The sequence below is a fragment of the Taurulus bubalis genome (assembly GCF_910589615.1).
Source record: "Taurulus bubalis genome assembly, chromosome: 21".
NCBI classification, from domain to species: domain Eukaryota; kingdom Metazoa; phylum Chordata; class Actinopteri; order Perciformes; family Cottidae; genus Taurulus; species Taurulus bubalis.
The window spans coordinates 7438144-7464261 of record NC_136609.1 but is presented as its reverse complement, the minus strand read 5'-3'; the positions used below and the strand labels follow the sequence as shown (position 1 = coordinate 7464261).

Here is a 26118-nt window from a genome sequence, read left to right as displayed (position 1 = left end):
TAATATGATCTGGAAGGACATTTTTAAACTGCTCCAAAACCATCAACTCACACAAACCTTCAAAAGTAGCTCTGTCAAGGGCAGTTAACCACCGCTTGTCACCGCCGGATGGATGGATAGGTAGGTGGTGTAGTGTCACGGGTTGTCCTTAGGGCAGGCTAGAGTGAGGCAGTGCAAGAGAGAGAGCTAAAACCAGACACAATCAGACGGTATAAATAAAAGTGAAGGTTTATTTCCTGTCCCACCAGCAAGGTAATTTCCATAAATCAACAAAAATCAACAAAAATCCATTAACAAAACATAAAGCGTCCCGGAGGAGAAAGTGGTTATTTAAACAAAACAAAACTCAACACTGCAAAGTCCAGGTTACATGTTCCCATGGTAGCTGTTGGTTCACCTTCTGCTCGTCCAGCTCCTTCCTTCCCTGTGCTTCTTCTTCTTCTTGAAGTTTTACGGCGGTTGGCATCCATATATTTGGTGCATTACCACCTTCTGCTCCGGAATATGATCAGACAGTATAGCTCTCTTTACCTCAGAAACAAAACCACCCCAAACAATATATATGTATTATATAAAAAAGAAAAAGAAATAAAAGAAAGAACTAATTAACCGCTGCACCTCATCCCTACATTTCAATTATACCCTATAAAACCCCCTGTGTTCTTTAAGAGCACTAGCTGTATCTAACCCGTGCTCTCCCACTTAATGTGATAATGTTTTATAATTTTATAATAATATTACATTAAAAAAACACATAATAAATTCAGCACATTGTGTAATACAAAAAAAAGAAAACTGTACTTGTATTCTTAAAGCATAGGGACACTTAGTTTTACATGATGAAAGTGGAATCATAAATACATTTTCTTTAAACACAAATTTGAAATGCTCCATAGTGAGGCTGGTGGTCCATTCACAGATAATGATTTGTACGCTTGTATAACGTGATAATTTCTTCTGTTCTACTATTACAGCTAGAAACCTCGCCTGCAAGCCACTCGTGAGGTCTAAGGGTTCATAGTGTTGTAAATAATGGAAAAAAATTGGGAAAGTAAATTTAGAGAGCCTCACACATTCAGAAATGACTCGTTTATCGCTAAAAATGTAGGACTCTTACTTTGAAACATCTTCTATTGGTAAAGTCAAATTGTTTGATTACCAGTGTAGTTGAAGTCAGAGACGTCCTGAACACATTTGCATCAGTCATTCCCTGGAATTCTTGGGGAAAATATATTTACAGCACCTCAAGCATTAAAAAAATGGCCGGTTTCTCGATAAAGAATTATGACTTATACTTTGAAATACCTCCTAACTTGTACAGTAAAATTGTTTGATTGTCAGTATATCTGTAGACAGAGATGTCTTCTACATATATGCATCAGTCATCTTTGGGAATCATTGAGAAAAGTATGTTTATGGCACCATAAATATGCCAAAATAAGCTTTTTGGACATAGCACCTCAAATATGCCGAAATAAGCTTTTTGAACATACAAAAGTATAACTTTTATTTGTGATAAACTCTCACTTGGTACAGTAAAAATGTTTGAATTTTAGTATAGGTAGAGTCTGATACATCCTGAACACATTCTCATCAGTCATTGCTTGGAATTATTGAGAAAATGAGCGTTATACCACCTAAACATGTTAGAAATGATCTATTTGAAAGGTAAACCATCTGTTCAGTTTTTACTTTAGCTGATATGCAGTGTGTGAGAGAGGGAAAGATAATAAAACAAGTAAAACAAATACATTTGGACTAAGGGCTAATTAATCTTGTTGGTTAAATCATTCGCAAGAAAAAGAACAGAGTTGGAACGCGGAGATCAAGCTGCAGCAGCAAGCAACAGAGGGTTGGACGGTGCACAAAAGATCCAACTGGTTCTCAGCAGTGTGAAAATATTTACGCCGCAGCAGATTGTGGAGTCTGATATGTTTCCATCGCTCTCAGAGTCAGACTGTTTGCTGCAGCGCTCCTCGCTCCCACGAACTCCCACGACTGTCTGTCATAACAAGCCGGCTAATTTGCTGTCGGTGACACAGCGGCGAGGACGTATCTTTTTTTCTTTTTTTAAATGTTCCATCTACGAAGAAAAGACTAATATTATTCCTCCTCTGACTTTATGTATAACTTCTTTCTTTCTTTTTTTAACACTGAGTGGATTTCACACACAGTACGCTGCAAAGCCCCCAGACTCTCTGTCAGTGATGCATATACTACTCATTACTGCTCACGCTGAATTTTAATGAGTTCAGACATCCGAGGTGACACCTCGGCTGTGCGTAGGGCCGTGTGATAACTTAGTCAAAGCCATGTGTGTGTTCCTTTTTGCCTCTCGGTAACACCTTGTGGGCCCTCGGACATTAACACGTTTTCAACCTGTGTCAGTAGCTCTTCATTAAAATGAAAAACACTTGACCCGAGTGGGATATTGCGTTCCTGTCTTTACAAGGAACCTCTCGGTCCAAAAGGAGCAAGAAAGTTATAAGTGGTTTTATTCTCATAATCATAACACACGTCATGTTCTGCATGATGTTGACACTAAGTCAGCTCCAACCCAACTTGCTTGGAAACAGTCACCTTCTGCTGATCGCTGCATGTGTGTGCCTGAAGATGAAAAACATCCCTGGTTTCAATTCAAATCGGCTCTAATAAGCATTAAAGCAGATTTGTTACACTGCCAGGGATCAATTTCCTCTGAAAAGGGTATAAAAGCGCCTCTGTGAGCAGAACAAAAATGAACATGACATGCCTGATTAGTTATATCTTCGGTGTGCTTAGCTTCCATGTACGGTTTTGCATACAGTCACATGTTGCTGCAGCACAAAATGGATTTCCCCCTCCCCTATGACACACACATCTTTCACTCTCTTCATCGTGAACCAATGAGATGATACAGATTAATTTGGTCCCAGCATAGCAGGTGCAATTAATTTCCTTCTGTGTTGTAAATTGGGATGAAGGCAGCATGGAGAATAAATGCCGCATGGAGAAGGATGAGTAAAAATATTTGCTCACAAAATAAATCTTAACATGGGAGGAAAGATGTTTCTCTTTGTTCCACATACAACACTGGATCTAAAAGTTTTATCCACTGCTGTCAGACTTATTTCAAATCAAATCAACAGGAGACACTTCATCTCCAGTCCTCTGGCGTTTTGGGGCAATTCATTTCTGATGAATATTGCACAGTGGACACTGGTGGTTAAGTTTTTTTTTGTACATGTTTTCCTAGATGTGACACATTGTGCAACCTTGACTTGAAGGATTTCATTCAAACATCTCTACCCAGAAATATGTGCTGTTATTAAGTGCACATGTCAGAGGTCAGGCACCAAAACGCACACACAACCATTGACTACCTCTCCCTGTCCTCCAGCTGCGGTTGTCAAGGCAACCAGGAGGCAAATCTCCAGTGGACAGAGAAAGAGAGAGAGAGAGAGAGAGAGAGAGAGAGAGAGAGAGAGAGAGAGAGAGAGAGAGAGAGAGAGAGAGAGAGAGAGAGAAAGTGCAATCGCTTGCACAGAAACGTGCTTCTGAGAACAAGGAAGCAAAAGCACGTGCGCGATGAAGATATGCAGCGCGTGCTTTGCAGAGTGTGCGTGTCTGCGCGCGTTTAGGCAAAACAAATTAGGCGCGTGTGTGTGTGTGTGTGTGTGTGTGTGTGTGTGTGTGTGTGTGTGTGTGTGTGAGAGTGTGTCACGCTCCTGAGAGGGGCGGATGAGCGAGCATGCACGTGTTGGAGACATGGACTGTGCATTCCACGTCAGTTCGATAGGAATCATCACCGAGTGCCCTTTATTATTTCTCTATGATACAAAAAAGAATGCTTCTTATCTCCTTATCTCCTTCCCCCCTCCTCAAACATGTGCATTATTTTCCCCTTCTTCTGTCTCTGACACACCCATTTTCTTCCCTAAATCTTCCAGTCATCCTCTTTCTTTCTCGTGCATTCTTCCTGTCAATCTTTTCATTCCTTTGGAGCAGCTTCCGCTTGAATCCTCTTTTCTCTTTCACTCTCTCTCTCTCTCTCTCTCTCTCTCTCTCTCTCTCTCTCTCTCGCACTCCTTTCATCCCTCCTCTAACTCCTAAATGCATCCCTCTTCTCCATTCGCAGCCTCACGGCTGGCTTTCTATCCCCCTCCGTTCCTACTCTTCTCTCTCTCTCACACGAACACACACACACACACACACACACACACACACACACACACACACACACACACACATACATACATACATACACACAGTCCATCCTCGTTTCTTGTGTTCCTAAATCCTCTATCTCCCTCCAGGGATCACACACACACACACACACACACACACACACACACACACACACACACACACACACACACACACACACACACACACACACACACACACACACACACACACACACACACACACACATATGTTATACGGTTGATTAGGCTGGCAGAGCTACAGGGCAGTCAGCCCACTGGAGGGATGGATGGAGAGAGGTGGGAAGTGCAGAGAGAGAGAGAGAGAGAGAGAGAGAGAGAGAGAGAGAGAGAGAGAGAGAGGGATGGATGGGAATATTGAGAGATGGAAGGTGGAGGAAAGGATGACGATTGATGGAGAGGTGAATGTCAAACGCTGGAAATCTCATCCGCACTTCTTCTTCTAAGGAAACTGATTTCAACAATCCACCCTGTTCCAAAACTGCAAAACACACAAAAACAACAACAACCTCATATTCTGATGCACGTGCCGGCGTGCAGATGTGAATTCGGGGGTTGAAGCTCCTCATCCGGCAGGGGGCGGAGTGAGAGTGTGAGAGACGAAGCGAGGAGAGAGGAAGCGAGGAGAGAGGAAGTGAGGAGTGGGCACGCTGGAGCTGTGGAGAGGAGCGGAGCGGAGAGGCGGAGGCAGCGGACGCCGGGGACCCGCAGCCAGAGAGCGGGCGCGATGAGAGGCAGAGGTCGGAGGTCCTCTAGTTGACTGAACAGGAAGGTTTAAATTAGCACGAGTCGGGGTTCCTGGGGTCCGGTGCAGACACACACACACGCGCGCGCGCGCACTCTCTCACACGTCTTAAGAACAGCGGGAGATGCATTACGTCACTAGATGACCGCGCGCGCAGGACGGGATGATGCAGGGCTGCTGGACTGAAGCGGGTACGGATTCCACTGCTGCGAGCAAGCGCCCGGTGGTGGCGGAGTCCCGACCGGACGAGGAACAAGGGGAGCCGCCGTCGCGCGGCCGCTGGCACTGATGGCTCCTCGCGCCCCGGGCGGGAAAGAGACACAGCAGCCGCCGCTGCGCGAGAGCGAAGGGGACAGGTATCTGGGAAGTGACGTGGTGTCCGCGCCCCGCGAGAAAGCACCACGGTGCGGTTGTTGTCGTGCGTTTCGCAGGAGGGCAGTAGGAGCGGGAGGAAGGGGAACATGGCCGCGCAGTCGGACGGCGGCAAAGCCGGGGTCGGGCGCGGCAGCGGCGGCTTCGCGCAGCTGTACGACGTTGACGCCGAGGACCAGCTGGACTCCGCCGCGATACACATCTGCCAGTGCTGCCGCACCTCCGCCTGCTACTGGGGCTGCCGCTCGGCCTGCCTCGGCTCTCTGCTCGGCGGGGGCCAGCCCGCCGGAGGGATCGGCATCCGGGAGACTCACTGCCCGCCCCGGGAGCAGCTGTGGCTGGACTGCCTCTGGATCATCTTCGCCCTGGTCGTCTTCTTCTGGGACGTTGGCACGGACCTGTGCCTGGCGAACGAGTACTATCGGAGGCAGGACTACCTCTGGTTCGGCCTCACGCTCTTCTTCGTGCTGGTGCCGTCCGTGCTGGTGCAGATTCTGAGCTTCCGGTGGTTCGTGCAGGACTACACGGGCGGGGGTCTCGGGGAGGTGGAGGGTCTGAGCAAGCGGGGCGCGGTGGCCCTGGGGTGCCTGTACCCCGGCAGGGACCGCCTGCAGCTGGCCACCATCTGGCTGTGGCAGGCCACCATACACATCCTCCAGCTGGGACAAGTGTGGAGGTAAGGGGACACACACACACACACACACACACACACACACACACACACACACACACACACACACGCACACACACCTGATCCTGATCTGTCACCACACTGCCTCCCTTTTTTCCCTGTCCCTCTCTCTCTCACACACACACACACACACACACACACACACACACACACACGCACACACACACACACACACACACACACACACACAATATCTTTCTCACACACACACACACACACACTTAGAGGGTTGAGTGGTGTCTACTCGATGTAGCTAGAAGAAGGCAAAGCTTGCTTCACACTGACATGGGAGAGAGGAAGAGCAAGAGGTGGACAGGGAATGGCTCTCTGTGACCCCCCCAGCACTTCACTTACTATCTGGGAATGACAGACAGTTAGCCGATGAAGAGAGACAGCCATAGAGGCTGTGAGGGTGGACACACACGCACACACACACACACACACACACACGCACACACACACACACACACACACACACACACACAGAAAAGACAGTCAGAGAGACAGTGATCCGTCTTTCACAGTGTAACGTTGGGGTTCTGTTCTCTTTAAATACTGTACAATCTCTAGTTGGGAAAAAAAAAGCAGAATGTGAGTCACTGACACACTTTGCCCTCAATCCACAGTGTCATTTTCAGCACCATGGACAGCGTCCCTGTCGGGGGTCCTTCGCTTTCGTTGAAGAATAGAGAAGTTAGGGCTTTGTGTGTGTGCGTTTGCATATTCGCGTGCGTGCAAATGTGTGTTGGCGTGTGCGCGCCCGTGTGTGTGACTAGTGGAAAAACGGTGTCACGGCCCTTCCCGTGAGTGTCAGCATGCATGGAGAGTACAAAGAGGGAGAGCATCTGCGCTTCTGGCAACACATCTCCCTCTATCTCTATCTCTATCTCTCTCTCACACACACACACACACACACACACACACAGTTGGACAGGGTTAGGTGCTAATTGTGGTGCTAAAAGCACTGTCGGGGAAAAACAGAAACACACATGGATCCTATTTGCTGTTACACACACACTTCTTATTTCACATACTTGTTTGTGTATTTTTGACAGAAGTAGTAGTAGTAGTCGTAGTAGTAGTAGTAGGAGTGCACTAGTTTGTCTCCTTACTAGCCGACTATGCAAGGACAGCGTTCACACTCCTTCCCTTCCTCTGCCCTCTCTCCAAGAAGACTCCTTAATGGTGTCCACTTGCCTCTGGGCGGACAGCAGGGAGAGTAGAGTGATGAGTGTGTGTGTGTGTGTGTGTGTGTGTGTGTGTGTGTGTGTGTGTGTGTGAGGACATCCTGCTGTGCTACTCAGCTCCTCTGCCTCTCTGTGGTTGTAGGGTTAAGTCGTCCCTCACGTACATGTACACACACATGGACACACACGCACACCTCCTTTACCTCCTTTACCTTCATGCACCCCACCCAGTAGTCGCCCCCTCAGCCTGCGAAATGGACTCTCCCACGTGGGGAAAGTGGAGGGGCAGGAGAAGGAGGAAGAAGAAGGAGAGGAGAGGGAAGGAGGGAGTGGGGATGATTGTGGCTGAGGAAATGGTACGGCCTGATTGAGACGGATCGCTAAGAGATGGAGAGGCTGGGGGGGAGGAGGGGAAGGAGGAGAAAGAAAAGGTTGCACATACACAACGAGTAAACTGGGGGAGGGGAGTAGAAAAGAGTGCGAGAGGAGGAGTGAGAGTGGAGGAAGATCTACTGTATTCGCTAGGTTTGAAACCACAGCCCTCCGTGTTAAGGCATTAGGCGTCTGTACGCTGCACGATCCTCAATCCTTAACCTGAACGTGAATACCAGAATATCCTGTAAACAGATAATACAAAATAAAAAAAGAAGCCAAACAAACGATGCTGGTTATCCTTCATTGTTCTCGAGTCAAGGACAAACAGCATTCTGGTGTTTGTATGTTTTGTTAAAGCTACAAAATCCATTCATTTGGCTTTGAATGGTTTAGAAGCATTAACATATCTGAAGAATTGGATAAGAAGAATAGGTTGGAATATATGGGATTTCCCCTCACTCCTGATCAAAACACAGGAAGTCAGGGTGGATAATCAATCAGCCACTTAATCATGTTTATTCATGTGGCGCCATTTCAAACAAATCAAACGGGACAAAAACAAGACGAAAATGGAGAGACGACGAAAACACTAATGCACGCCAAATTAAATAGAGAAAATAACAAAAATGAAATGCTGAACTGAATAAATTGATCATGGGAAAACGTTAATAAAGTCAAATTATAGCAAAACAAAATGAGAAATAAAATCATGTCACGATAACTCAATAACACAGCGCAGCAAAAACTATTTATAGGCATGTATATTGTATGAGAGAGGAAAAATATGGGAAAAATATTCATCATGATATGTCATAACCAATGAACTCTGTACAGTCTGTTTTCCGGATGTTTAATCATCATCAGACCACACACAGTGGTGTGTCATATGCTAAAGTATGGGAAGGATAAAGAGGTATCATGCAGCAGAAACACTGCTCGTTCCTCTGGATTGTTGATTAGCCAGGAGCCGCTCCCATAATTGGTATTGCCCTGCCTCTGCATTAAGCGACACCCATATTTGCAAATGTGCTTAATTGAAAGGCCACCAGTCGCAATGCTGTCAAGAAGGTGTCCCGTCATCTGGAAGTTCAGGAAACTTGCCAATTGGTCATGTTTAGTCTTTAATATTGACTTCTACAGTCCTGACAGGAACATCTGAGCTAGTGAGCTCCTGGATCTCAGCAATCTGGGTCCAGACAAAGACCTCAAACCCTGCAGGAGCCCAATTTTGAACCAGCATAGAACTGTTGACGAAATCCATCCAGAGCCCAGTCCGTCCAATTGGCAGAGTAGGTTCAGCGCCAGTAACTGCTGCGCAGATCTCTAACCAAGGCATTGAGTTACTGTAGGTATTAGCGTTGACCGATTACCCCCAGACCTAGAACTGTTGACGATTGCCCTTGACCAATTACCCTCAACCTAGTACCGCTGACTGATTACCCTCGACCGAATACCCTTGACCGATTCCCCCAGACGGATTATCCTTGACCGATTGCCCTCAACCTAGTACTGCTGACCGATTACCCTTGACCGATACCCTCGACCTATTACCCTCAACCGATTACCCTTGACCGATACCCTCGACCTATTTACCCTTGACCGATTACCCTTGCCATGAGATTCCTCTGAGATCCAAAAGATGGTAACCTCATGGGTGACATTGGGCGGGTCCTTGTGAGCTGGGATGTTGCAGTGATAGAGGACTTTGTGTGGCAGGTTTGAAGAGCTCCTCTACCCAAGTGTTCCGAGCCCTGATGAGTTCTTCTGAAAGCACAATTTCATCTTTACCTCTAGGTTTATCCCACAAGCGCCAGACTTGTAACCAAGTATATGGGAATGATAATGCGGTCCACATTGGAGTTTTCATGTAGCAGACACTCCCTCCTCAACGTGCCACTAGATCGTTAATTAGCCAGAAGCCTTCCCACGATTGATCGCCCACAAGCATCTGCATTAAGCCAGACTGATATGTGTGGCGTGCATGCACATGTGGGCGTTTTCCCAGGGATGCTGCATTATTTATGTTTTTTGAATTAAGCTTGTATGTTTCAAACATGGAGCCGCACATGCAGCTTCCTGCATAATGTAGGAGCACATGCACACACGCGATGACACCCGTGCACGTATTTTAGTAATGCGCTCACTGGGATCCAGGAGGATTTGTGCACATACATACACAAGCACATACATGCAACCACACACACAGTCTTTAAGTGCCCTTGGGCGATTTAATGGAAACCGTTGCCTACATCCCACCCACATGTACTGTAGTCTCCCACATCTAGAAATCTACTCAGTATGTATTGATCAGAATGTTGTCATAACGGTTTGTTCATAAAGATGTTCCATCAACGAGCAGACTGTAATGAAACAGAGAAATATTTCTGTTCTGTATCGCTATACGTTGTAGCTGCTGTAGGACTACAACTATTGAGTATTCCGTCGATTGTTTTCCTGAAATAGTGAAAATGGCCACAATAATTTCTAAAGGTGCTATTTTAATCCAAACCAACATTCCAGACCAAAAGATCCTCTGTAGTATCATTTATGAGGAAGAAAAGCAAATGTTTGCAACTATAGATTATCAAAAAAGGAGCTGATGGTAGCCAATTCATTTTCTATCGATCGAATAATCGATAAATCAAGTCGGATAATCCAGGATTAATGATAGCAGTAGTAGCAGAGAACATCCCCAAGTAGTGAGAAAGAAAATAAATAAAAAATGGCATTGAGGGTAAAAACAATGAGGCTGATAATATAGTATTATTTATAATAAGCTCTCTTACCTCTGATCCCCTGCAGGTACATCAGGACTCTGTACCTGGGCATCATGTCGCGTCGGCAGAAGGAGCACCAGCGGCGTTGGTACTGGGCCATGATGTTCGAGTACGCGGACGTCAACATGCTGCGGCTGCTGGAGACTTTCCTGGAGTCCGCCCCTCAGCTGGTCCTGCAGCTCTGCATCATGATCCAGGAGAACCGGGCCGAGACGCTGCAGTGTGGGTGGACGGACACATTTACAAAAACACAAGGCCCTGTTTTCAAGTCGACCACAAAGCACATACAAGTCAACAGCTGCACAAACAGTAATTAGCAATTTGCACACATCCTGCTCAGTAATTTGTGGCTGCAGATGGTGCTGGATTTTCAGTCCTTTTGGTTCAGGTAGTCCGAGAAAAAAAGCACAATCATCGGTGTCCGGGGGACGTGCTAGCCGAACTCCATCGGCCTCCTTCCTTATTCATCCAGAAAATGTATGATCTAGGCGGCCACCCACTGGTGTTAATCATCCCTATCCCTCTGGAGTTTAGGGACACCTTCTACTCTTATGCAAATATGAGGCTAGTACAAGGGGCGGATGCACACAGCAGCTGGAACATTAAAAATAACTTTAGGTTTCAGGCTCATCCCATTAAGCGTCATTACCAAATGTTTTTTGTCGTGTCACACACTGCTTCTTATTTAAGGATGTGTTTACATCGTTACACAAAACACCGCAGCTGACTCATACTCAGTTTTTGTCCTTTTTGTTTCGTGAAGCATGACAACTTGATTCTACTTTGTTCTGATTGAGTCACACAGAAATAAAAAAAAGAAGCACCTACATCATCATCCACCTCTGTACTTTGATTTCGCCTGCTGCGCCTCTCTCTGTAGGCATCTCCTCGCTGGGCTCCCTCCTGTCTCTCGCCTGGGTCCTAGCCTCCTACCACAAGCTGCTGCGGGATTCCCGTGACGACCAGCGCAGCATGAGCTACCGCGGGGCGCTGCTGCACCTCTTCTGGCGCCTCTTCACCATCTCGTCCCGCGTCCTCTCGCTCGCCCTCTTCGCCTCCCTCTTCCACATCTACTTCGGCATCTTTGTCGTGGTCCACTGGTGCGCCATGGCCTTCTGGGTGGTGCACGGCGGCACCGACTTCTGCATGTCCAAGTGGGAGGAGGTGCTCTTCAACATGGTGGTCGGCATCGTCTACATCTTCTGCTGGTTCAACGTGAAGGAGGGCCGGACGCGGTACAGGATGGTGACGTACTACATCGTGGTGTTGGTCGAGAACACCATCCTGACCGGGCTGTGGTGAGTTGCATTTCCTTGAATTTTGAACCTGGATGACACTAATACAATATCATTTTTATTAAACATTTAAAAAGTCATAGCATTAGTACAAAGAGATCCCTGAATTGAACCCTGTGTCGCCACCATCCTGAAGGTACACCTATAGGGACCCAGTGTTGACAGACGCCTACGCCGTACCAGCGCTGTGTGGCGTCTACCTAACCTTCGCCGGCGGCGTCCTGGTCATGCTGCTGTACTACGGCTTCCTGCACCCTGCCACTGCCCACCTGCAGCCGAGCCCGGCCTCCTCCTGCTGCGCCCAGCTGCTCTGGGGTCTGCCCCTGCCCCCGTCGGCTCCGCCCACCGCCCCGCCCACCCCGGCCCACATGGCCAAGTCAGAGACGGACGAGGACGTGGCCGAGACATGTCTTCCTGTCTTCCAGGTGAGGTCGGCGCCCATCACCTCCAAGCCCGAGGGCCCGCTTATAAAGATCGACATGCCCAGGAAGCGTTACCCAGCGTGGGACGCCCACTACGTAGACAGGCGCCTGCGGAGGACTATAAACATCCTGCAGTACATAACGCCGGCCGCTATGGGCATTCGCTACCGTGACGGACCCCTGCTGTATGAACTGTTGCAGTACGAGTCCTCACTCTGACACACACACGTCAACAAACATAAGCACATAAGCACCCTAAAAAAACATGTATGTACACATGGATGTTCAGATTTAGACGCACAATGTCGCACTTGATGTAAGCACACAGACACAAAAGCAATCAGTCACACGTTTATGCACACACACACACACATTCACACACACATTCCTTGCGGGCACCATGACCTGAGAGTCCCATGCCATGACTCAACAAGCTGCTTCAGCGCGAGTCCACCTCCTTCCTTGCTCATCCTTCCGACGCTCTATTTCCAATTCCTCTGACCACTCTTCATCTGGTCTCATTGATTTAATATCACAGGTTCGTGCTCCGCTGTGAAGAATAAAAAAACTAAAAATACATAGGAGTCTCTGACCACCGCATGCCGTTTACGTTGTGTCGCTCGCACTTCCACGGGTTTCAGTAGAATAAAAAGATGTGACACAAGGAAAGAACGTCACTAAGCAAATTTGTGAACATGTCGTCTTTAGTCTAGTCAAAAGGTAGTGTATATATTTTATATTTATGTACAGAAGGGATTTTTTTTATGTACCGTGACCGTGTTGTCGACTGGGGACAAATTGGTTTTGGGGTTCTGTTGACAAGGTTATCAGGGAGAGTAGCAAAGCATGATGGGAAAGATGGAGACCGAGACACACACTCAAGCAAATTCCAAATTCTGCAATAGTTTGCGCTAATGGAATAGTTTGACATTTTGGGATATAGATTTGTTTACTTGCCAGAGTTAGTTACCTTTCTCTCTCAAGTCTCCACCGTCAATGTGGAGCTAGAACCATTAGCTTAGCTTAGCATAAAAACATATGTTCTAAGTTAAATAAAGGAGAGAAGAAAGACAGGCATCATCTCTTAGCCCAAACACATTCTTAAAGGAATAGCTTATTGCCTAACACTTAAGCATACACGATTCAGGGCGACAGTTAGCAACATTAAATCCAAAAGTGAGAACTTGAGAAGTCGAAGCAGCTCAAAAAAAGACCCAATATCTCCAAAAGAATGTTATGTTCCTGTTTCTGAATGTCTGTCAATGTGAAACTATGTGCAAATAAAAAATGTTCTGTGCCAACAAAACACAACAACAACTAGCTACATCGGCTAAACTGGGTGAGATAGGAGGTATTAGCTGAGATACAGTTTCAAACGGGACCCATCTACAGGCCATATGCTAAAGAATGGCTGTTACTCTCTCTCACTCAAAAACGTGTATGCTAAGGTGTTAGCATGGAGCTAAAGATCTACTGAGAACAGATGGGTGATATTAATGCTACACTTCTTATAGAGACTCCAAAATTGTCAAAAAAGTCAAACAGAAAAATCCATCTTACAGATGAATTCCCATATTGGTGGAATAAGTGTTACTGGCTTCTGATGTTTTCGGTACCACTAATGTATGGCTATATGATGAATATTATCGAATGCAAGAGGGAACATAAGGCAGCACATACTTATTTTTCTGTTTGTATACAACTATGCTGTCTTGGGGTTCATCTCCATCATTTCCTGTTATGCTGGGAGGTTAGATTTCCTCGTTTAAATTTTGCCAGGTAATGCAAGGCTAATTATTTTTGATCCGTGGCTACCACATATTCCCGCGTGTAAAGTCTTAATTATGTTGGTGTCATGCTAACAGGGTGCTGCCACTGAAGCTGACACAAAACAGTTTTGGTCTTTAATCGCCACAACCCTCCAAATGACTCCTTCTGTAACAAGTCCAATATCAACTCCTCCGAAGCCACCCACGCCTGAGCTGTGATGTATGGCTCATTATTTATTTCTTTGGCTTGTTTATCCCTGTGATGCAAGCTGTTACATTGGCAGGCGACAAAGCATGAGTGGAGAAATCGGTCATCAGCCCGTCGACGGGGGACGTTGCTCCCGAAAGCACACGCCACCAGGGGGCCCCCCTCGACACCGCGTGGCAAGGGAGTAGACACAAGGGTTTGGAATGCGACCGAAAGTAGTTTTTGCTGTCCAAACACGCCGCACCTTTTCTCCAGTCCCACGTCAGCGGCAGAGCAGGCGAGACCCAGCCAATGCGCCGCTTCGGATGGTGCGGTTAAAAAAAATTAACGCAAAAAAAAACACACACACACACACACACTTGCTTCTTATTATAGCCGCTGTCCGAGGCGATCGAGCAAGTGAAAGAGAAAGATAAAGATGCATTTGAGTAAAGAGTGTTTTAAAAAAAGGGGAACGTCAACATTTTTGGGTGCAAATTTAGTCTCTTATTTTTCTTTTGTCAAAGTGTGTCAAATTGTAGGGAAACAATTGTCTTGAAAACAAGTTTGTTTCCTACCAGAATACATTTAATTAATTGTGCTGAAACAAAAACTTTATCAGACAACAATTAATATAATGATTAAATAATCAGTAATCAAGCAAAAATGAAGATTAAATAAATATACTTACAGGTAGAATGTGGCTGGAGAGGAGGGACAGAGAGACAGACTGTGACGTTTTCTGCTTTCTAATCATCATAAACTGAGTACTTTTTTATTTTGGACTAGTGGTTCCCATCAATCTTTATGGATCTTGATCATCTAAAAAGCACAATTGATACCTTTTCCTTATATCACTTGAGGCAATTTATCAGCAGGACCTATAAACAGACTTTGATTGTTATAGTTCCTCCTTAAAACAAAGCAAAAACCACCTGTGACAGGCCTGGAGAAGAGCAAACGTCTTTTACTATTCTGTAAATGATCTATCGACCCTTATTGGGGTCCCTGCCCCCAGGGTTGGGAACCCCTGTTATAGACCAAATAATGAATACAAAAAATGCTCAACAGATTAATGAACCATGAAAATCATAATTTGTCATTTTTCAGCCAAACGTGGCGAATGAAAAAAGGAGACTAGCCCCAACACATGTTGAAGTATTCCTTTAAGTTAGACCAACGTGAACGAACAGTGAGCTAACATTACTTTTCCGCGGTGCTAGCCGATTTAAAAAAACTAAACTAATTTGCTGCCAACTCGATTCAGTAGGTGCGAACGAGCAACAGAAGCAGCAGCGTCGGTGTTCATATGGTGCAACGAGCTACGAAGTCAATTGGCTGCTAATCCCACTTCATATGGTGCAAATATGGAACACACACACACACACACACATACACACACATACTTATGGTGCAATAAGGGCAGATTGTCTCTTTGAATTCTATGGTGCAACTTGAGTACTGCCTTCAGCCATCGGCCAAGGCTGTGTCAAAGGCTCCGTCCAAACGGACAACTGCTCTTCCCGTTCTGCAGAAGCTATGCAAGTCTCCGACGCTAGGAGATGTGCTTAGTGTACATGCCCACAACACACACACACACACACACACACACACACACACACACACACACACACACACACACACACACACACACACACACACACAGGGTTTTCCCCCCACAGCAGGGAGATGTGCTTAGTACACAGTGAGAAATAGTGCAACAACATGGGATGTGTCCCTACCTCACCGCTTGAACACACACACTCACACACAGACTAATGTCCAATAATCCCTCACCCCTTTATAATTTGGGAACAATATTCATATGGTGCTATCGAGTAAAGACGGATGTCTATCCGGGTTTCCTCACGTTGAGAGTGTACAGAAGAAGTAAAAAAACAGCAACACCCTCCGTCTCCGAGGAAAAGCAACAATGCCTTATCCGCTCGACAGAAGGGGAGGTGGACAAATATTTTTTTCCTTTAGGAGGGTGGTGCTCATTTCTCTGTGTACACTCCAACGTGGAAGTGCACTGTACTTTAAAAGCATGGGTTTAGATGTGTCGGAGCACAAAAATCAAAAGGAGGTGGAAAAAGAACTGAATATGCGACATTTAGAGGGCGCAGTCGGACGTTTTCGGTTGAGATCGTGAATTTCTTGCATGAATGTCTTAGAGTTTGAGGAAATACGTGGTCACTGCAGAGGCTTAACGGTCTGAAGAGTCACGGCTTTGTGTGTGCTTCTGGGTTGTTAAAGGGAGATTTACGTTGAGCTTGTCCCATTAGCCCCCTTCACTCGCACTGACCTCTGACCTTTTGACTCAAAACCGTGGCCCCCTTTGCACCCAGAGCTCCAGCCAATCAGAGATCAGGTTCAACGCAAATCAGGTCTGACGCAACCAAAAAACAACAACACAGTTCCTTCTTTACACAGAAGTTTTCACGTGTGGCATTCAGACTCGGCAGTAGCCTCGTAATCAAAACTGCAGGTGTCATTATCTTCTTACCGTGTCCATTTTGTTTTGAATTCACACAATAAAAATAAATAAAAGAAATCACACTCTACAGTTGAGTCTGCACGCTCCAAATGAAACTTCAAAACCCAGAGCCTTAGCCAGGCCCAGTCCGTAGGACAGATCCAGTCAGTGTCATTGTACGGCTACACATCCACAGCTATGCAAAGGTTACACACAGAAAGCTTCTGGGCTTGTATAACCTTTACAAAAAAAAATACCACATCACTGTTCTCATGTATTCCTTGTACTTTTGTCTTTGTTTGCAAATAAGAGGAGAAGAAAGCCGAAACCAGGAAAGTGTTAATGTGCAACAATGCAAACGTGTGATATATCAATGAGTTGACTTTTTACATTTGTTGATGATGATTTTGGTAATCTTGCATATCATTTCTATGAAGTTAATGTATATTTTTCTCCATCGAGTTTGTCTGTTGATGGGTTCAAATTGGTCGAGGGAGGGGGGAGCATGTAATGTACCTTTAGGGTTTGTAATGTACCTTTAGGGAATAACCAGGATGGATGCGACCTCCTGACGGAGGAATGTGCATCCGATTGTGAAACGTGAAAACCAGAAAGTAATTATTATTTTTTGTTCTTTGGATGAACATGTAAATGTTCTAGTATCAGGGTCTGCAAAGCATATGAGGTTGTGTGTGCGCGTGTGGGCGCGTGCGTTGTTTCGGTTATGCTTCATATGCTTATTTATTTTCGCCAAAGTTTTTGCTTGGTCCAGAGCTGTGAAATTATCATTACTCATCATGGTTCTGTAGAACTGGAGGCCAGATGCCAAGCTGTTTCTGATCTCAGACCAGTTTTGACCAGATCTGAGTCCAGTGACTGCTGAAATCCTTTTCTTTTAGGAGCGCGTCGGAGTGATTTCAGCGGTTTGACTCAGGTGTGGATACTATAAGCACAGGGCAGGGACGATCTAATCCTTTACGTGGATGTATCTATAAGATGTACCATGAGCTTTTATTTTGTCGGGGTCATGCTTTTCTACTGTGTTCTTCAGCTTGAGAAAAAAAGAAAAAAAAAGTAGCTCTAGAGATTTCGATGTGCAATAGTACCTTTTATTTTCTCGTGGTTGGCATTTTGATTGTAAATACCTTTTTCTGGTAATCCTCCTCAGTTGGATCTATGTTCGATGAGTTGGTTAGATGGCTCTTTCAAATGTACCGATAGTAAATGTTCTTTATAGATATCCAGAATGTAAGACGAGAGAAGACTGGAAACTGTGTTTTTCGTAGGAGTCTGTGCCATCGTGTTGTCTTGAGTAAGCACACTGATATTAGATCTGCTGTGTTGGGAGGGGATTTACCAGACAGTCGCAACCAAGCTTTGGTTTTGCTTCTCTGGAAGAAGGGCGATTCGGACGAACGGATGTAATATTTGTCTCTCACATTCCTGATAAACACAAAACATTGTTTGTAAGTGTTCTGCAAAGAGAGACCATCACCCCAAGCAATGATTAGTACACAAATGTCCATTGTGACCACTCTTATTTTGTGTAAAAAAACTAAAAAGCTAATGCTAATAAGTGCTCAAGAATATATTCATCACTTGCATATCTGTACACTTAAAATGAAGCTGGAGCCGGCAGCCGGTTCGCTTAGCTTAGCACAAAGAGCAGAAGCTAGCTAGCTTAAAAAATTGAAAATGTGGGAAGGAGTTAGCGTTGCTAGCTGGTTCTTTCCAGTGTTTTACAGCTTTTAAACAAAGCTAGCTCTCTATTCCCCTTACTTCCAGTCATTATGCTAAGCTAAGCTAACCGTCTCTTGGTGCTAGCTTCACATTTCGTGTACATTAGTGAGTGTGGTATCAATCTTCTCGGCTAACTCTCAGAAAGAAAGCACATTTTTTCAAATTTGTTAAACTATTGACAAATTTGTTGATGAAATAAGGTAAATTCCATTCACTTACACTGTAATGGGGTGTAGATATAAATCTAAAGAGGAAAAACCTCTCAAACCCTGCACAAATAAACCCAAACCTATCTACATGGCTTGATACATGAGAAAAAAAAGATTTGTCATTTTTTGTGAACAAGCACTCGAGGAAAAGTAAATTTAGGAGTCATATGGACATTTTTGACTTTTGGGTGTGATTGAAAAGCTTGATGCAATGGTCCTATTTGCAGCGTGCAGCTACATGCCAAACAGTTCAATACATAAGCACATATTTCAAACTTAAAGAAGGAAATGTTCAAAGAGGGACAAAACTCACACAGTTTTTTTTATTCTGATGAGAGCGGGGCCTGTCCGGCTCACATCTCTGTCTTCGCTGTAGAAAAGATGGCTGCCGTCATTGACCGTGTTCAAACGCTCCTGCGTCAGCTCTTAAAACAAAACACCATTCAGGAATCTTCTGGTCTTTATGAAGGGGGATTCCCGAATTCACAGCGAATGTTTTCTGACCAAGCGCAAAAGAAACGGGAGCGAAACAAGACGACACATGGTGTACGTCTTGTCCGTGTATTCTGTGTCTACGATAACCGTTAAAGCATTCTGGGGAAGAGTCGAATAATATTTTCAATGGCTCTACGTGGCCAGCGCTAGGAAATGTGTTATTTTTGTTACAATACCTCCTGAAAATAAAGTCTATTTATCTGTGAAGAGACAAAGATTTACAATTATACAGATGACTACATAGAAATTATGACAGATTTTAAATGATGTTTAACAGTTATATAAGTGAAAACATGTACAGTTCATTTGGTTTTGAACACGATACAGAAATGTATGTGCGTCAGTATTGAGTTTGATTTTATATATTTACCATTTTATTACATTGTAATGTTGTGACTGCGATGGAGAAAAAAATTATAAAGGAATATAAATTCATTTTTTCAAATGTGTGTCGCTTTTCCTTTCCATTTTGGGACACTTATTGTGATTTCTTTTGAAAAAAACAACAAAAGTCTGATTTTCAATCAACTTTATTCATTTAAAAAATGTCATTTCACAGGAATCTCTTGACAGGCAGGATTTGCATAGTGCCAGTGTTTTCCCAGTTTCATAAACTAGAAAACTAAAAACAGTAACAATGGGTGAAACAGCATAGAGTGCAAAGATGAAGTTTACATGCAGCCTGGAAAGACCACAAATACTAAGGTTTGACTTGGAATCCTTCATCTTCACTTCAGCAGCAAGAGACACACTTACACACATTCATTAATAGACGCATGGACACTATATGCACATCAATACGTGGCCGGAAGCATGAGAGCACTGCATTAAAAGATATGGAGATATTGTAAAGTTCAGTTAGTATTAATAAATGAAAAGACCATCCCTATCCTGTTGGCAGCACTCGTAATAAAACTCCTGAATCAGCTGAGTACTGTAGCTTTCAGCAAACGGCCCTCAAAAAGGAGGAAATAGTGCGTTTGTTCGGGTCTACTTTCAGCGGTGGATGAATACACATTTTTTGAGTATTTGGAGCACAGAGGAGAAGGGCTTATCAGGCTTTGATACACACGCAGTACTTGTCATTGGTTTTGGTCATAGTAAGAAAAAAGGCATCGATAAGCATCAGAAAGATTAAGACGAATGTCGCCTAAAAATGTCTTACTACTTAATATTAATTGCATTGTTTACATTTTATGAAGCGAATCCCTCGGTAAAAACAAATTGATCTTGAACACTTCCTTGGAGCATCTGTTGTGCATCGTAATAACAGTCTTTGGTATCATTAAAATACATGCTGCAAGTACAGAATGGATACCTGACAAACACTGACTGAATAGTCTGCACCGAAAACGCTCTCCCCAAAACACCATTCCACTTTACTGTCTGTTGATACCTCGTACAATATAATTCAGTAGTAAAAACGTATCAGGTCAGGTGTGACATTTCAGGTTTTAGTTTTTTTCTTCTTTGTTTTTCCTTTTTTTTACATCACTTGAGATTCAGGTTATCGGTGTAACAAATGAACCAAAACAGTAACAGTACACACAGAAAGACAATCAAAAGATTTCCAACAAAATAAATCTGTCAAACTTTTCACAGGATGTCAGTGAGTGCAACATAGATCTCAGTCAACCTACTGGCTCCCTCTGGTGACGAAGAGTAACACTACAGAGTACCAAAAAAATCACATACACACATACACACACACACACACACACACACACACACACACACACACACACACATAACGTTTTCTATAAACACTTCCCTGCAGAGAAATAAAGAATAAATCTCTTAATCCTTAAATTAAAATCCTCTTTTTCTCCCAGAATAAAATGATTAATCTCAAGGTTCATCCTACCACCGAAAAGAACAGTCCTCAGAACCGTTTCTGCAAGAAAACACCAATGTCTTCTCGTCACATGTTGTGTGTGGCCACATGAACACACACATGCCTGAGTGACCGCCAGGGCCTCGCTGAGTAAAGTGCATTATGTAAAGTACCTCCGGCGAGCAAGAACAGGCGACACAGGTTAGGGTGGCCTAACCGGCTCGGATTGGTTTACCCCAACAGGGGCTCGTCGTCCTCGTCATCCTCTTAAACCTGCAGCCTCTGGAAGGGCCAGGAGCCTGACGGGCGGCGGAACCTCAGGAACCTGAACAGAACTGAAGAGCAACAATATTAACTTGTTAAACGTATCTTGTTACACATATATATTAGTTAGGTATATCGCAAAATGAATCAAATGAGGTCAATTATATATATATATTTGTTTGGTGATTGAGATGCGAAGAACATCACAGACATGGCTGCCAGTCATTTTGCTTCTAAAGTAGGCTTTTGTTCAGAGATAACAGACAAAATGTTTGCTCACATGTGCATGTTGAGCCGAAAAGACTCATTCATACCGTGGCGTTGCATCAGAGGAAACTTGGCCTTTTTCAAGCCTTGGTAGAAGTCAGGTAGGGAGAGAAGCTGATGCTGATTCTTCAGAGAACCATCACACTGCATTTCCATCACTTCTAATTGCAGACTCTCTTCCACTTCTTCTGGACCCACAGGAAGGAGTCGAGCTTGATTTAAAAAAAAAAAGGAAGCGCTGACTGAATTATGTCATGAGAGATGTGATGACAGACACATATTTCCCCATTTTAGCAGAACGGTTGACCTCTGGAAAAGCTACTTTGATTTCTGACAGCGTGGAGAAGTTGTGTAGTTGTGTCTCAAAGAGATGGAGCTTCTCACAGAATGCTTTAATGTGTGCGTAAGGTTGTGGTACTACCTGCTCTTTGCCTTGCAGGCTCTTGCTCAGTATGTTGAGCTAATGAGTAAGATCAACTAGAAATGCCAGGTCTCCCAGCCATAAAGGGTCACTCAGCTCATTAAGAGGTCGGTCCTCTTTCGAAAACTGGTCAATTTCTGATCACAGGGAATAAAACCGCTGCAGTACGGAGCCGCGACTGAGCAGCGACCTCAGAGGAGAGTAGGTCCTGTGTTCAAATTCAACATCAAACACGTTTGCGCCAAATTTGAAGAAATTCCCTCGAGGTGTTCCTGAGAATAGTACGTACGGACAACCCCAAAACAAAATAACTAAATAATTAATAAATATACATAAACTGCACTGCACTGCTTTCGGACTCACCAGTGATCGTGGTGAGCACCACCAGGACGCCCACCACCAGGCCGGCCACCAGAGGGAGCTCCCAGCAGATCTCAGCGGCCAGCAGGCAGCGGGCCTGATTCAGGGTGCCGTTGTTGGGCTGCGGGGGCACCGACAGCAGGCGGCACATGAGCGGGTAGATGTCCACGCTCTGCAGGCTGCTGATCCGATAGCCCTGGCGGAAGCTGGGCCCCACCGCGGCCATGAAGGGGTGCATGCTGGGCAGGGAGTTGTCATAGCCGTGCTCTCCAACTGGAGGGAGGAAAGGAGAGTGGTGGATGGAGGCGATCACATGGCTGGCCATCACAGTAAAGAGACAGACAACTCGGGAGACGTACGGCGCGGCAGCTTCCCCCGCTGCACGATGGTCCAGCCCTCGTCGGCGACCAGTATGAGCGGCGCCGTGCGCTCATTGTTCCGGTAATGCAGCCTGTCGGGGATGGCCGACTTCAAATACACCGTCATGTTGGGGTGGCACTTATCCAGCAAGAAGAAGATGGCCTTTGGATCTGCAAAGCACGTGCACAGAAATAAGCATTTGTGTGAGAAAATGTCTCTAAAAACACAGCTGGCTGTAGGCTCTTTCATCTGTCGTGGACCTGGATACCATGGTGCGGGATGAGCGCCGTGACAGGGGAGAGGTCCACCAGCGTGTAGTTGTCGGGATGGAGGCAGTCGTCCAGCCGTATGAGGCGCTCGGCCGAGCACTGGGTCATGCCGTGGTCGCTGGTCACCAGGACGTTGACGTGGTCCCAGAGACCGGTGCGGATCAGCTCTGAAATCAGAAGGCCGATGTTGTCGTCGACCTGGTCGCACACCAGCGGACACATTCATTGTTTCCGTCGAGAAAACCCGAAGCAAGAGGAGCTCTGTTAGAATTGAATGCGGAGCGGCTGGATCCATTGGTTCATACAAAGCTCCGGACATACAGTATATACAACTTCCATACATCTTTTAGTTACAACCATTTGCGTTCATAATTTAAAAATATGCCGACCTAAAACTAATACTTCCAAAAATGCAATGCAACATCCGTCAAACCGCTGTGGTTTACAATTGCACCGAAATGGAATGTGGCCATGATTAGCGGGGATAGGCAATATCTGCTTAGAATTGCACACAACATGACAAGCCAGACATATTTGTGGACAGTACCTCCTTCAGCGCTTGGCTCATGGCAGTGTCGTTGTCCGGGCCGTACAGGTGACCCGACCGGTCCGGCTCCTCCCAGTAGAGTGCTGCGAACGTCGCACCCTGCTCCTGGGGGAATAGGGTGTATGTTACAGGATGTCAATGGGAAAAAACGGTGGCAACCTTAAAAGAAAACAACGGGGAAAAAGAAGAAACGCAGAAGCGCAGCGCGCTTTCCTACCTTTCCGTCTCCCAACATCCACTTTGTTAAGTTCCTCAGCCGCTGTTGGAAGGTCACGCGTGAGTCGTAGCGTAGGAAGTGCGACGCCGTGCGGTTGCCGATGGCCACGTCGGAGCCGGGCCACATCATGGTCGCCGTCTCGTAGCCGTAGTCAAGCGCCGTGATCCAGAGGGGCAGCGCCTTGCTCCACCACACCGGGTCGGTGTCGTTGGGGCCCACATGGAAGCTCTTGTTGATGACGGGGTCGTACATGTTGCTGGAAATGATGCCGTGGGACTCAGGGTACAGCCCCGTCACCTGGAGAGGAGAAACAGTGAGGTCGTCTATTAATTTCTGTCTCACGAGACTAGGGTTGTCACGATACCAAAATTATGACTTCGATACGATACCTGCCATACTTTCAATATATGATACATATGATACTGGTATATTTAATAGAACATCCTCTTTTACCAGCTTTTTCCTGCCCAGCTTTTTGAACTCTTAACAAATGGCATTAATATTAGTATTAGCCTACAGCAAGCTATTAATGAAAACTACATGGTGCCATCATAGCATTGATAATACACAGCTATGTAGGCCTATTGTCCCTATCTGACCAGATGACTATATAGTTATTTCCATAGGTATGAGCAAATGTAGAGTTACATATGTGTGTTTGAGATGAAAAAAACCTAAAGCTGTGGGTACATTAAAGATGGACACATAATTAAAGGGTGATTTCTCCCCTTTATTGAAAAACATGCCACCACATGTGATTATAAACATGAAAACCCCCAGGCTCACCCATATACAGCCTAACAGAGTAGCCTCAGCTTAGTTTGATGACGAGCATAATGATCATGAGATCAGAATGCACACAAAAGTGTCCAAATGAAACACAATTGATGCAAACTGGCGACATGTGGGTGGATCTTGAGCTAATTATTTTTAGTTAAGGAAAAATAACTTCCATGAATTGAGATAAAATATGAAGTGAAAATATAAAACTCACTAAATAGTAAATAGTTGTAATAAGTGCATAAACAAGTTCAATAGTTGCAACAAGTGTGAATATTCACAATTCTGCCAGACAGCATAGAGAGACTGACTGTCTCATTGTTCACCATAGTGTAATTGCATTGTATTGGTGAAAGGTACTACCTGTCGTTTGTTGAACTCTTTGAAAATTGCGGGGTGTCTGCCTGAAAGGTGCTTTGCCATGTTCAACGTGTTACCTCCCTTAGTCTGGGTGGCTTTAAAACGGTCGGCAAAAGCTCCTGAACTCGAGGCCATGTCTTCCCCGACCTCTCTGTGAGTGCAGCTGCGTGTGAGCTGGCAGCCCCGCCTCCTTGAGCTCCGGCTCCATGCAGTCACTGCATGCAGAGAGCATGAGAGAGACGAGCGCAGCAGTTTTAAGGAAGCGCGCTATTTTGAGGAAGTATCATACTAAAAATATGCAAAATCGTATCGTTTTAACGTACGGGTACCGCAGTACCTTTTTAGTATCGGTATACCGTGCAACATTACACAAAACCTAGTTGGCTCAATTCAATTCAGTTTATTTTGTATAGCCCAAAATCACAAATACAAATTTGCCTCGGAGGGCTTTACAATCTGTCGGCTTAAAACGTGGTTGCGCAACAACATTTTGAGAACAAGCAGCAGGGGTTACCAGGGTGTAGTGGTTGGGAAACGTCCTCGTGATGAAGACGTTGGTGAGCTGCTCCACCAGGACCCCCTGGCTGTACAGCCGCTTCAGGTTGGGCATGGGGAACCGCCGCAGGTAGTCGGCGCGGAAGCCGTCGAACGACACCAGCAGCAGCGGCGGAGGGCCCTGCCGAGCCGTGGCGTTTGCCGCCCAGGCCACGGCGCCACACAGGAGGCCCAGCAGCACTTTCAGTAACATCCTGAGGTGTGCAAGAACGTCTGTTAATGCACAACTCTGTGTGACTGGGAGGAGTGCTTAGACAAGAGAGTCCACAGTCATACCTGTTTGGCAGGTATAGTAATTACCATATTCAAAGTCAAATGAAAAGTCAGCTTTATTGTCAACTTCTCCAGTCTATAAGAGAGGAGGGAGTTGGAGAGTTGGGAGAGAGTTCAGCTTCCTAACCAGTGGCGGGCCGTGCATTTTCTGCCTGCGAATTCAGCATTTCACTCACCACATGCCCGTAATCCTCTGTGCGAAAGGCGTCATCAGTAAATCCACTAGCAAGTCTGTTTCTCAGGCTTCAGCCTGAGCTTCAAGGGTTCTAGGTAAAAGCTAGAAGTTGCTAGTAGCTTCATGTCCCACTGACCAATCACAGCACATGTTAATGGTCACGCTGGGCCACTGACCAATCATATACGTCCACGCCATTTCACAGTCAGACATAGGAGTCTATAGGAGAGGAGGGAGTTGGAGAGTTGGGAGAGAGTTCAGCTTCCTAACAGCCTGGTGGACAGAACGGTTTGAAAGTCTGGTGGTGCACGGAGGCTCCGGTATCTTCACAGAGAGAGAAAGTGTAGCCAAAAATAGTATTTGGTTCTTCACTTTTTCGGTCCAGATACCGATAGCGATACCTGGGCTTTGGGTGTCCGCCGATTGAGGGACCAACCTGATATCAGTGTTTAATTAATGTGCTGTGTCACTCTTCCAACTTTGTAATACAA

The 26118-nt window shown here is 45.4% G+C and overlaps 2 protein-coding genes across 2 annotated transcripts; one reads left to right on the top strand and one right to left on the bottom strand.

Annotated features, from left to right (window-relative positions):
* Nucleotides 1–5411: 5411 nt before the first annotated feature.
* LOC306753120 (XK-related protein 6-like) lies at nucleotides 5412–12288 on the top strand (the record flags this gene model as incomplete). Its single annotated transcript, XM_079236963.1, has 4 exons — nucleotides 5412–5998; nucleotides 10378–10574; nucleotides 11233–11650; nucleotides 11784–12288. The coding sequence occupies 4 exons, from the start codon at nucleotides 5412–5414 to the stop codon at nucleotides 12286–12288; spliced, it is 1707 nt and encodes a 568-aa protein (XP_079093089.1).
* Nucleotides 12289–21046: 8758 nt separating this feature from the next.
* On the bottom strand, nucleotides 21047–25372 carry LOC306752727 (bis(5'-adenosyl)-triphosphatase enpp4-like; the record flags this gene model as incomplete). Its single annotated transcript, XM_079236521.1, has 7 exons — nucleotides 21047–21114; nucleotides 22095–22364; nucleotides 22451–22621; nucleotides 22720–22918; nucleotides 23268–23372; nucleotides 23485–23781; nucleotides 25139–25372. The coding sequence occupies 7 exons, from the start codon at nucleotides 25370–25372 to the stop codon at nucleotides 21047–21049; spliced, it is 1344 nt and encodes a 447-aa protein (XP_079092647.1).
* Nucleotides 25373–26118: the final 746 nt, after the last annotated feature.